The following is a 13,905-nucleotide window of genomic DNA, read 5'->3' as shown; positions in this document are numbered from 1 at the left end:
CATTTCTACTCCATTCTCCCTCCTGTGTTTACTGTGCAAAAACTGAATAACCTCATTTCACTTTTAACCAACAGTAGCTACATAACCAAATTTCCAGATACACTGGTACAACTGAGGCATTAGACCTAAGTAAACAAATAAAACAAATATTCAACTAGCAACATGTAAAAGAAGAACTGCCTCTAATAAGACAATAAACTGTGGAATAAACTGTTTATTGCTTAATTCCCATGATTAATTCCTATAATACGTCATTATGTGCATTTTGCTACGATCAACACTTTAGATGAGCAAGGAAGAAGTCTAAAGTCTGAATGTAAGGTTTATGAGCTGAATCCATGTTGACAATTTCTCATGTTACATAAGCACAAGGTAATGTTATGCCATTTCATAGTGCAATATGGTAAAGACCAAATATGTATAGATTTGAGAGAAACTATAATGGATTGAAAAATAACCTCCACAAAATAAACAATGTTTCAGCATTAACAACAACAAAATTGTATACTGTAATGGTTTAAAGATAAGATTTTATATAAAGAGCCAATTACTAAGCCTTTTAAAAAAGGCAACCACTATAAGTCCTCCAGAGCCAAGAACTACTTAACTTGCGTCTCTCTTGTCAGTCAGTTCTCCACATAGTCTTCACTTATCTCACCTACTGTTGAAGAACATCAACATTATGGAGGGCCAGGATTTATAACTTTAATGTTTCGCACAGGGTTTTTCCTTGGAATTCCTCAACGTCTAAAAAGCTCCCTAACTGCCCCTTTGGGATCTATGTATTACAGCAGGGGCCCTAAAATATAATGGCAAACAAATACTTTTAAAATAGGTCATCTCCCTTTATACTTCCCTAGTTCTTTGTGTTGCAGGGTAAAGAGAGATAGACATGAAATGAACACTACTCTGCGGCTAAAAATTCCCTAAGGTTATGAGAGTTCTGAGATTTGAGAAGCAATCTGAGATGTAACAGAGTGTGTACAAAGGGAAAATTAAGATCCTTCAGAGCTATGTTTAAATCAGGACTGCCAACTAATTTAAAACAATCACTCTAAGAGGCAGAGATTTGTTCACCAACAAGCAATGCTTGTTGTTTCTTGGCAGAAATCCGAAGTAGCATCACAGCAAGGAGTCTGCCTTCTTTATATAGTGTATCTAGAACAACTGATATGGCACTCTTAGTAAAACACCATGCATTTAAAAGCAGTTAACTAATGCAACAATGCTGTCTTTGTTTACTCAAATGGCTTGAACATCCATGCTTAGGATAAATATAGATGTTTAAGGGAATGGATATTCACTGTTAGAGGTGTATGTATGAACAAAATTTGTTTCCATAAGATTAAAATAACCATAATTTGAGCAATAAATGATCTGTGAATGTTATAATTCATTTTAAAAAGTAGGACCTGACAAGTCAGAATCCCTTAAGGTCTTAAATTGATAATGCAACTTTCTGAATTCTTCAGTAACTTCTTTCCTAACCATAAGACTGTTCCTAACCAAAGTACTGTGTGAACATATAATCAGAAATTTCTTAATCTAAAATCAATTCCAGACAATATTAAAATGGACTTTTGAGGACTTGTGGAATTTTAAAAATAAACTTTAATTAAAGAACATGCTCCACATTATCCTCCAGTGACAAAAATACTGGTAGCTTCTTGGCTAAAAGGAGGTACATTTACAGCATAATTCAACATATGTTGTTTACTCAGAACTAAGCCTCACTGTGGTGAAATCCTAAGTGCTATGTTTAGGATTGGAACCTTAGTCTTTAAAAAAGAAAAGGAAGAGAGATTTACTTTTATTTTTATTGTGAGCGCAGTGGTGCCTAAAGAGTCAAAAAGAGTACTCACATCCATTTTAAGTATTTTATATAGAACACAATAGTTAAAAATAAAGTACTGAATTTCCATCTACTTAAAGCCCTCTGGTTTGTATCCAATGGTACCAGTCAGATGACAAGGTTTCCTTCAGCACAATTGGGAGGGATGCCATTTTTGGCAATCTGTTCCGAAGTGTTGGGGGACTCCAGAGCAGAAAACAGGGGTGCAGAGGGGAAGAGGTGAACACTGCTTTCCCCTCATTCTGCTGAATCAATCCTTACCACCAGCTGGGTGACACAATTAGAAAAAATCCCTTTGTAAATAGTGAAGCCCCAAACAATACACATTTCTAAACATACTTTGTAGGCGGTAGCTCCAGTTTTAATATAAGCGTCATTCTTTTTTCCTAGTTATTCACAAAGTTCACCGTGCAGGTATTGTTTAGGCAAGAAAACCCAATAGCATGCAACATACAGATGAGAGATCACCAATCTCTTTGGATCAATGAGTGTATTTGGGATTTTGAGAGAGTGCCCTTGGCATCATGCTCTCTAATTGCTTCACACACACCCCAAAGACAGAAAGAAAATGTGCTAGTGCATGCACATGCCCCTACACAGACAGACAGACAGACAGACAGACAGGCACACACACACACACACACACACACAGCTTTTCCATGAGATAAGGGTAAAAATCAGATCCAGTAGAATAATAGAGTCCGCTAAATTTTCATGACTTTACATAAGAGTTGCCCCAGTACCACCAGAAAATTAAAGCCAATATTGGATAGACTGAAGATTTAAAATCACTTCACAGATCCAGTGCTTCCCTCTCATTCTGTTGAATGAAGCTTTACCACCAGCTGAGTGACACAATTAGAAATAGCCTGTAGATCTGAAAGAAAATGGTGTGAACACACCACTCTTCCTTCAGCTCTACGCACTTTTTGAGGGTGGGGGCGGCATGGCTACCTTATAATGAAGAGGAGGAGGTGAAAGGATTTGCAGCCACCAGAAGTCCTCAAGCTTGCCATTATGCCCATGTAGATGGAAAACTTCACCACAATGAATACTCTAGAATACTCTGTTTACCCAAAATGAATGAGTTAATATCTTACGGCAGTTAAATATTTCCTTTGAAACCACAAATAGAGAATCTCTCTCAGCTTACAACGGTTACAACAGATTAAAGCACACCCTCTGCCAAGCACCCTCTGCACTCACGTAACCGTACTTTTCATCAGCACGCTTTTGTCCTGTATCTTTTTATCTTGTGAACCGCCCCGATATCTTTGGATGAGGGACAGTATATAAATTTATTATAATAAAATAAATATACAGGCAACCCCCAAATAGTGTGGGGGTTACATTCCGGGTACCTTGCGCATCGGTGGAGCACGCATAATCTTTCCCTGCTTCCCCCTTATTTATTTACCTACTTTATTTATACTGCTGCCCCATAGCAGAAGTACTCTAGGAAGCCAGTGTGGTGTAGTGGTTAGAGTGTTGGACTAGGACCTGGGAAACCAGGGTTCAAATCCCCACTCAGTCATGAGCTCACTGAGTAACCTTGGGCAAGTCACAGCCTCTGAACCTACCTCACAGGGTCGTTGTAGGAATTAAGTGAAGTGGGGGTAAACCATATATTTCTTGGAAGAAAAGTTGGGATATAAATGCAATAAATAAGCTATTCTGCTTAAGAAAGATGGAGGGGCCAGTCAGATGAAGATGTCAACTGCCAACCTGGCCTTTGGAGATCTCCACGTGGTCGCGATTAGACCCACACAAATTGCAAAGCATGTCTGGTGCCTGGTTAGTTTTGAACACTGGGCACAGGCAGGCAGAATAGGTTCCGCAAGAATGGAGAGATGCTATGCAACACCTAAGTACTACCAGTACTCTAGCACATGGGTAGTCCCGGGGGCTGGTTCGGGCCCAATCGCCTTCTCAATCTGGCCTGCGGACGGTCCGGGAATCAGCGTGTTTTTACATGAGTAGAATGTGTCCTTTTATTAAAAATGCATCTCTGGGTTATTTGTGGGGCCTGCCTGGTGTTTTCACATGAGTAGAATGTGTGCTTTTATTTAAAATGCATCTGAGTTATTTATGGCACATAGGAATTCGTTCATCCCCCCCCCTCCCAAATAAAATATAGTCCGGCCCACCACATGCTCTGAGGGACGGTGGACCGGCCCACGGCTGAAAAAGGTTGCTGACCCCTGCTCTAGCATCTGCTTTCTGCACAAGCTACAATTTCTGGACCATCTTCAAGGGCAACCCTGCATAGCACACACTATAATAATTGAGACAGAAGGTGTTCTAAACTATCACCCATCTGTGTCAAAGAACAGCCAATAGCTAGAACTAGGCTCTCCTAGCCACAGAAACCACCTAAGCCTACAGTGCAGAGATGGATCCAGGAGAATCTCCAGACTATGAACTTGTTCTTTCAGGCGGAGTGCTACTCCATCTGTAGCAGGTCAATCACAAGAACTACCCAACAATGTCTCTGTCTTGTCCAAATTAAGCTTCTGTTCACTAGCTCTCATCCAGCCCAATACTGCCGCTAAACACCAGCTCAACATCAACATAATATTATGTTAATAAAACTCAGTCCCAAACTCCCAGTGATTCCACCCAGTGGCCTGTAGATGTTAAATAGCACTGGGGATAGAATTGAACCCTGCAGCACAGTTGCCACAGATTCAAGCGTGTCACTCTATGGTTCTCTGAAAACAGCCCTGCAAGCAGGAACAGAACCACTGTATCATCATGTCACCAACCCATATAGATGTATACTATGGTTAATAGGATCAAATCTGCTAACAGATTAATGAGTGACCACAGGCAACCACTGATGTGTCTCTCCAAAAACACATCACCAACCACAACGACCAAAGCCATTTCAGTGCCAACCCAAGCCCTGAAGCTGCATTGAAACGGGTCAAGGAAATCTGCTTCATCAAAGTGTCTCCAAAGTGCCTGGCCACAACTCCCTCAAGTACCTAGTCCAAAGAGGAATACGGGCAACTGGGTGATAATTGCTCAAAACCTCAGGATCCAGGGAGCACCCCTTGAGGAGGTGAAGCACCACCACACATTTCAAAGTGGCTCGTAAAATGTGACTTTACCACTCCCTGGACTAACCTAATATTTCAGGCGCTATGCAAAACATGAGTGTATCTTTTCTACCACCAAAACTCTCTAAATGTAGTTTATGTGCAAGAGCATATTCTTACTTCAGTTATTTCTCCTTTGAGAAATACTTTGTGATTCCCAATATTTTCACCTTGTGCTCAAGGACATTCTCTTTATGAAAAATACACAGGAAAATTATGAAAAGCTTTTCTATCCCTGTAATTATGTCCACTCTAGGTCAGTGAAAATTTTGTCTCATCTCTTTTCTCAATAGAAAAGAAATAATAATATCACAGGATTCAGTGATGTCTTCTGTTATATTACATACATGCTAGATAGACTGCAAAGAGCTACTTTATGTGTAGTCAAACATTTGGGACATACCCCACAGGACTTCTGACTTTCCTCATTGAGCAACAAACCTTTATATATCACCCAACACCAGCTGCTTTAGAAGCAACCCTCCATTTCTAAAGGTGTTCACTATGCAGAATGGGAAGCTGCTAAAGAAAAACAAGCTCAAAACCAACTTGCGCATACAGAACTAAATATATGATTCCTTGGATCATTAAATATCAATACAGTGGTACCTTGGGTTACAGACACCTCAGGTTACAGACGCTTCAGGTTACAGACTCCGCTAACCCAGAAATAGTACCTCAGGTTAAGAACTTTGCTGCAGGATGAGAACAGAAATCATGCTCTGGAGGCGCAGCGGAAGCAGGAGGCCCCATTAGCTAAAGTGGTGCTTCAGGTTAGGAACAGTTTCAGGTTAAGAATGGACCTCCAGAACGAATTAAGTACTTAACCCGAGGTACCATTGTAGTTCAATATCAATAGTACCTTGTGTAACAACACAATGAAAACGCAATCAAATGAATGAAAGATCCCATACATATGGCAGTGGCCCATTTCTGACTAGCTGATCACACCCATGTGAATTGGATTCCACAGTAATTTATTCTTTGCATAGTATTGTCACAACTATTGCTATCTCTTACACAGCCTGACCTCCTGGTCTCATTTTGAAAAGAAGAGAATGTTCCCTCTTCTTTTTACTCAGGTTGTGTATGTGTACTTAGGTGATGCATATGATGAACTGCAGCTGCTGAACCTGGCTCTTACCTATACATGTACCACAAAACTCTTCATTGTTTTTGCTGCAATACTATCTCTCTTCAAAAGTGTCAGCAGGGATATTCATAGACATTCTCAAAAACAAAATATTTTAAGGTAAGAGTCTGATCTTGCTCCCAACCTGACATGCTAAACCTTGCTTAGCTTTTTAAAAACAGCATTCCCTTAGAGCCCTAACTAGCAAAGAGCAAAAATATATATGATAGGATTTAATAACCCACTAAAAAACTTTATGTAAACAAATACAGACTTTGTTTCCCCAGTAAGACTTAGTGGACAAATTCTATTACAGTGGTGCCTCGCAAGACGAAAAGAATCCGTTCTGTGATTCTCTTCGTCTAGCGGTTGTTTATCTTGCGAAGCAAGCCCATTGAAGGATTAGCGGATTAGTGCTATTAGAGGCTTTTAGCGGCTTATCTGCTGATCAGATCAGCTGATAAGCGGCTTAGCAGCTTAGAAAAAGGGGGGGAAAGGGGAAAAAACCAGCAGGAACTCGCAAGACATTGTCGTCTTGCAAAGCAAGCCCATAGGAAATTCGTTTTGCGAAGCACCTCCAAAACGGAAACCTCTTTCGTCTAGCGAGTTTTCAGGCAATCGTCTTGCGGGGCACCACTGTAGTCTCAAGCCATCAACATTAGGGTCAGGAAGGAATCTTACACTCCCAAATCAGAATGCTTGTATTCCTTTAATGCAGCTGTCTTCAGACTTCAGTACCCAGATGTTGGACTACAACTCCCATCATCCCCAACCATCAGATAAGCAGGCTAGGGATTATGGTAGTTGCAGTTCAACATCATCTTGGGCACAAAGGTTGAAGAACCCTCCTGTTGCCTGCACTACTGTCAGGCAATTAACAGTGATGGATTGGGTCTGAATTCTTGAACATATCTTAATCCAAAAGGTTTGCTTTTTTCATGGGGAAGTAACCTCAGTGATCAAGAAACAACAAAACAGGTTGTCTTTTGCCATCAGAGTTATATTAATGTTTCTTAAAATAACCTGGTTTAAAATAAAACCTAAATTTATATACAGGCAATAGTAAGGTCTACATGTATTAACTTAAAACAGAATAATGGCCATCCAAACAGATTAGGCTAAAGGTGGATATCTGCCTGAGGTTGATTGACACCCTGACCTGGTTCTCATATCGTATTAAACTATATTTTATAGTCTCTTCGTGATCCCATGGACCAGAACACACCGTTATGAGTTATGAGAACAGCAGTTATGAGTGGCCTTCAAGTATACTATGGTATAATGTGCTAATAAATGTGGCTGGACTAATAAGCACTTCATTCCTGTCCCTGTCCAGATGGGGGAAAGGCTATGGTCTGGCTTCTCATGTTGGGCTCACTGTGTGGAGAAAACAATAAACCCTAAGCAGAAGCCAAATTTTGTTCTTTGTTTTACCACTCATGGTTTGTTTGGGGGGTTTCCAGTAGCAAGGGAGGAGGGCAGCACCTATTATTTCAGTATCATGCATTAGCAACTAAACCACAGGTCACTGGGGATATGCACATGCCTTACTCAGGCATGTTTCAGCTTTTGAACACTGCTGTAAACCAAATGCAAACCAATGGTTTAATTTATGTTCTGCATTTATTATACAAGTTTTCTACTGGATCCAGGCACACATCATCAGCAGTTATGAGCGGCCTTCAAGTAAATGATCCTACTTAGTATTATTCCATGGACAGAATCAAACTGAAATCCATCTCTTCTTAGATATCTGAGTGGCAAAACAAGATGTATTTAATTGTTACAGTAGCCAGCTAGTATGTATAGTCTTATCAAATGTCTCTTGAATTTAAATACTGTGGTTCTGTGGGTCTGCTCTTGTTCTCAGGGAAAGAGAATACCACCTTTTAGTGTTAACGTACATGCTTCAACTACAAAGTAAGTTCTACTCAACACAACAAGATAGCACAAAGTGCCTTTCTGGATTAGGCCAGTATCTAGTCCAGCATCCTTTTTTCAAAGTGGCCAACCAGATGTCCAGTGGAATCCCACAAGCATAACCAGAGTGCAACACCACTCTTCCCACTGGTGATTCCCAGCAACAGGCATTCGGAGGTATACTGCCTCAGACAGTGGAGGAAAAACATAGATATTGTGGCTAGTAGTAGCCAATAGCCTTATTCACCACAATTATCTGATCCTCTTTTAAAGCGCTCAAAGTTGGTGGCCATCACTACCTCCTGTAGGAGCGAAATCCGCAGACTGTATTAAAATATTATGTGCTGTGTGAAGAAGTACTTTCTCAGACCTTAACATTTCCATTTAAGTTTTTTTATTAACTTCTCTAAAGGGCCATGTATGTTACAGCTGTTTAGGGATGGGGTGCTACTGCAACTGTTGCAGCTCCCTACTTGAATGTTTTGATGTTCCACTTTTGAATCCATGTATTTTCTTTCAGGATACAGTGGTACCTCGGGTTAAGAACTTAATTCGTTCTGGAGGTCCGTTCTTAACCTGAAACTGTTCTTAACCTGAAGCACCACGTTAGCTAATGGGGTCTCCTGCTGCGGCTGCGCTGCTGCTGTGCGATTTCTGTTCTCATCCTGAAGCAAAGTTCTTAACCTGAGGTACTATTTCTGGGTTAGCGGAGTCTGTAACCTGAAGCGTCTGTAACCTGAGGCGTCTGTAACCCAAGGTACCACTGTACATGCAAAGACAATATATTTTCCTTGCAATTTGGTGGCCAGCTACATTCAAGACATGAATCAAGTACTTCTTAAGAACTGGGACAACAACTAAAATGGAAGGGTGTTATTTGGCCATTGATCTTTCTTCTACTCTTCCAAAACAAGAAATAGAGGATTGACAAGAACTTTATTCATCCAGCAAGATCAGACAATTTGCGATCCAATAAACATAGTCCCCATTTAAACCTTTCAGGTCCTTTGTAGTAAAGGTATTTATCAGTGTTTCTTCCAGAGTCTAGCGTCTAATCATTGAGCTGTACCTTAGAACATCTTCTTTCCATTCAGTTTTTTGGGGGTATAATTTTTCTAACACTGGGAAGCAGTTTTCCTGAGAAAGTAATTCAAAAATTAATTTCAATATACGAAACATTTACAAAGAAAAAAAAGCAAGTAGTTGTTTATTTGTTACAGCTTGAATAGCATTCCAAAACAAGATCACTGGAAATATATTGTGTGTTAATTCAGGGTAAGCACTGTACAATATGCATTAAACATAAACGTGCATATTAGTCTTAAAAAGCAGCAAGTGTATGATCAATTAAAATTACAGAGACTAATAACATGCATATCAAGAACATAATATCATTATAGTTTTCCCACTTAAAGTTATTGGTTTATTCTAAAATAATAAAAAAACTATCACTTATTTGTTAATCTTATGCCTGCATGAGCGATATGTAGAGGCGCTACTTCTCTCAAAGGAGAAAGTTAAGTATTCACTGCATCCTGCCAGTTAGGAAGTTAGTTTCGTCAACATGTCCCAACAGCTTTTCTATTTGAACCATTGCACAGCAGAGGATGTAAGCTCAATGTCTATTCTTGTTTCCAGGGAAACACTAGACCAAACACATCTTGACTAGCGCTTGCTTCTGCATAACCAAGCAAGAAAGGAAGGTCCCTATTGTTTGTTCCTTCACATAGATTTATATGGATTTGTTTCAAAAGCTAATATAACACATCTTTTCCAAAGAAAGTGAACAAAACAATAACCCTAAAAAATCTCAGCTTATTAATTCCACTCATTTAATCCATACTCTAATTTTCACATTAGACTACTGTAATATACTCTGCATCAGAGCTTTCCAAACTTTTCATTCTGGTGATACACTTTTAAGACATGCATCATTTTGCAACGCAGTAATTCAGTTTTACTAGCAAACCAAAGGTTAAATAAACTCCTTCTCAGCCCCAAGAGAAGCGTGGAAAGCATTTATACAACACACCTACACACTGCAGCCAAAACACCAACCTGTTGCGATACACAAATAATGTCACAACACAGTTTGGAAAGCTCTCCTCTACATGAAGCTGCCTTTCAAAATTGTTTTAAAACTGCAATTAGTTGTGAGTGCAGCAGCTAGATTACCAAATAAGACTGGGCATTATGAGTATAGAAAGTGAGATCTCCAACAAAATGTTCTAGCCCCTCTATTCTTCCTCTCACCCAGTTTTCTGCCCTCTTAAAAAAATATCTAGCTTGCATTTGATAGCCATTAAACAATCTCCTCATGAGCCAAGTTTGATAGGTAGGCAAAACTGTCAAACACCAGACATCACAATGGCCTGTGTATGGGGTGCTTTAAACCTCCAATAACCAGCTGACTGTCAGTGCTTACAGGAGTTCAAAGCAGCACTTTTAAAGCCTTATCACCTGATTGTGAGGGCAACAAAATGCTTGTTAAGGTCCCTGACAGCTCTAATGATCAGCTGCTAATCAATGCTTGCAGACAAGCCTGCAGAGTGCTTTGAAGCTGTACCTTCAAGTGTTACTCTGCAAGCCAAGACAATGGGAGCCCTTTCCAGTGTCCAACTATCAGCTGATAATCTGGGCTTCAAAACATCAGCAATCAACAGATCACTGAACTAGCAAAGAGGTGCACATGGCATTATGCACAGCATTTTGCAGATGCTATCAGTGGTGCCTGCAAACCCTTTTTACAAAAACATGACTTTTCCTGCTCCACATCTGACATCATAAATGGAATCAAGTACAGGGCAGGTAGCTGTGGCATGGCCCAAAATAGCCTCATGGGCCAAATAAGGAGGGCTGGTTGGCCTAATTAGTTCCCCACTGCTGATCTTGAATTAGTTGTTTACAGCTTATGACCATGGTACTTAAAGGGCTGTCTGTCTGTGTCACTTGTACATTAAGATCTTTCTACTAGGTGCCTTTTGTCTTTTGTAGCTGGCTACCGAGGAAAGGGTCTTCTCTGTGATAGTGCTCCAATTATGAAATATTCTCCCTTGGCATTTCATCTGCTTTGTTGTCATTTTACAGCCTGCCAAAGAATTCCCCGCTCCCCACTTTTTAAATTTAAAAACTATTAGCAGGGATTATCTGATAAAATATTACTGTTCCCTCCCTTTACACTCTCCATCCCCACCCCACCCTGACTGAGAAGCATTTGCCTCAAGGCCAACAAATTGCATTTATTTCAAAACTGTCAGTTTCTGAAGTTGACTTATTGTTGACTTAAGATTAATTTTATGTATAAAAATAGTTCTGTGTCCGGACAACACAAGAAGCTTCAGTTAACCAAAAGCTCAAGCTTCTGAACACCTCCTCAATCCTGCAGCGAGAGGGGTGACATGTGATAGACTATGTTGACTGCTATTAGTTAGCTTTGTTATTCTAATCTAGAATGCATTTCCTACTGATGTTATCTGTTTGTAAGCCACTTTAAGGATCTTCTTTGCTAAATTGCAAGTTAAAAATCGCCAGACTAAATGCATTCACTACATCTTAGCTGGAAATGCTTATGGCCACAATTTCCGAAAGCAACATAATCTTTCTACTCATCACCACAGTCATTTTGCAATTTGTAAATAAACATGGCAGGGCTCTTTAAAGGCACTGAAGAAAGTGTACTTTAGCTAACAGACAGGATAGTTAAGTCCCTGACTATTCTATGAAATGGTCATCTAATCTGCAGAGATAAAGCAGACAGACAGACAGAGGTCACAAGCAGTTTAATATAGCAGGTCGACCCTTTCCTGCAATATTAACCCTATAATCTGCTATGAAGATTAATGTGTGAGCTGGCATAGGAGATTTCCTGCACCCATTTGCATGTGCCCTATTTGTAAGAACTTTGTACATTTCAAAACAGAAAGCACCAAGTAAATTCCTTATTATTTCACCGAAAGATTTATTAGAAGACTATGATGTACTCATGTGTACCCCACGTGCAGGGCATAACAGTATTGACGGAGAGCCAGGGCCATGCTTTTAGCCCTGCACATATTACCACTCCATTCTGAAAAAAAATACTATTCTCTTGACAAGAGTAGCAGACTCAATCTGGAAAACAAGGGAAAGAGGACTTGATTATCAAACCAATGTTTCATGCCTTAAACAGAGCAGCAACATGACATCCATGAATAAGGAGACTATACCAGGAGAGGGTATAGGGTACCGGTATTTATGAATATGGCAGCAGCATATCTTAAAGATGCCTATTAAGTCCCATTTGAGAATGAGGATTGATTCTACTATCGCCTCCTTAGCAACCACCCATGCAGGTAGAGCAGTGGGACTAGGAGGAGGATAGGATAGAATTTCAATGGTTGCTATTAAGAACATTTGAAACCACACCCCTCCCATCACTGATCTTGAGAACAACTATTCAATGAAAGAGAAAGCATATGTAAGTTATTTTTAACTATAGCAATTGAACAATGGAAAAAGGTTCCCTCATACTGTTGGATTTACAGATCACCCAAGGTTGCCTTAGTCTGGTTTAGTCATAGGAGTGAAAAAGAAGCAATTCTAAAAAAATCCAGAAAGCAGCATTTTAAAAAATGAAGAGCAGAAAATTTCAGAATTCATAAAAAAAGTATCCCAAAGCTTTAAACAAATTTAGAATCTGACCTGGAATATTTATTTGCCTTATGTTTAGTGAACAAAAGGTACGTAGCAATTTTTATGCTCTACAGTGGTGCCCCGCAAGACAAATGCCTCGCAAGACGAAAAACCCACTAGACGAAAGGGTTTTCCGTTTTTTGATGCGCTTCGCAAGACGAATTTCCCTATGGGCTTGTCTTGCGATTTTTTTCGCTTTCTCCCCCTTTTTCTAAGCCGCTAATAGCCTTTTAGCCGCTAAGCCGCTAAGCCTTTAATAGCCGCTAAACACGCTAATCCGCTAATAGGGTTGCTTCGCAAGACGAAAAAACCGCTAGACGAAGAGACTCGCGGAATGGATTATTTTCGTCTTGCGAGGCACCACTGTATAAACATCTAACATGTTTTCTTAGTCAAAAGTAGTCAAGACTGTAAAATATGATGAAGCTGCCATTGGATCTTTGGATGAAGGGGGATATACAAATTTAACAACAGTAGCAACAACAACAACTCACACTTAATGTAGTTTTGGCCACAATCTTGCAACACACCTCAAAATAAGTTTTACCTGAGCTCAACGGGATTTCCTGCTGAGTAAGACTGCATGCATCCCCGCGGCGGGGTGAGCTCCCGTCTTTTGGTCCCAGCTCCTGCCCACCTAGCAGTTCGAAAGCACCTCCGGGTGCAAGTAGATAAATAGGGACCGCTTTATAGCGGGAAGGTAAACGGCGTTTCCGTGTGCTGCGCTGGTGCTGGCTCGCCAGAGCAGCTTCATCACGCTGGCCACGTGACCCGGAAGTGTCTCCGGACAGCGCTGGCCCCTGGCCTCTTAAGTGAGATGGGCGCACAACCCTAGAGTCGGACACGACTGGCCCGTACGGGCAGGGGTACCTTTACCTTTTTTAAACTGCATGCATAGAATTACACTCATAGTCTGACCAATTTATATTGAAGGATAGAGTGGTAGGAAAAAGTGGCTTTTGCTACCCAAACACCTGATTCACCCAGCCAACGTAGGAGCAAATTTTTTAATTTTGTTTTGTTTTGCTGGTGGTAAACCAGGGGGTCTGCAGGGTAACGCAACAGTAAAAGACGTGTCTTTTGATATGTTCTACCCCACCAAACACCTGATTCACTCAGCAGCGCAGCGGGGGGGTGGAGATGTGTCTTTTGCTACTGTGTTGCTGGGCAAATAAGGCATTTGGTGGGGGTAGCACTACAGAAAAAGTTGCATGTCTTTTGCTGCTGCT

The 13,905-nt window shown here is 40.5% G+C and overlaps 1 protein-coding gene and 1 long non-coding RNA gene across 11 annotated transcripts in view; both read right to left on the bottom strand.

The window, feature by feature from the left end:
- Positions 1 to 13,905, bottom strand: part of TNRC6B (trinucleotide repeat containing adaptor 6B) — a 113,340-nt gene that overhangs the window by 59,452 nt on the left and 39,983 nt on the right. For 2 of the 10 annotated variants that reach the window (XM_081210863.1, XM_081210867.1), the window contains one exon: positions 9,075 to 9,142. The exons of the other annotated variants lie outside the window; for them this stretch is intronic. In XM_081210863.1, coding sequence (XP_081066989.1) covers positions 9,075 to 9,142 — 68 coding nt within the window. The remainder of the gene's footprint in view (positions 1 to 9,074; positions 9,143 to 13,905) is intronic. 10 annotated transcript variants of the gene reach the window in all.
- LOC308596087 lies at positions 9,197 to 12,657 on the bottom strand. Its single transcript, XR_014012310.1, has 2 exons — positions 12,515 to 12,657; positions 9,197 to 12,115 (listed from the first exon to the last, which is right to left on the bottom strand). It is a non-coding gene; the product is annotated as an uncharacterized lncRNA (long non-coding RNA).

This window comes from Podarcis bocagei, assembly GCF_964188305.1.
Source record: "Podarcis bocagei genome assembly, chromosome: 10".
NCBI lineage: Eukaryota > Metazoa > Chordata > Lepidosauria > Squamata > Lacertidae > Podarcis > Podarcis bocagei.
This window is presented reverse-complemented; position numbering and strand designations above follow the sequence as displayed.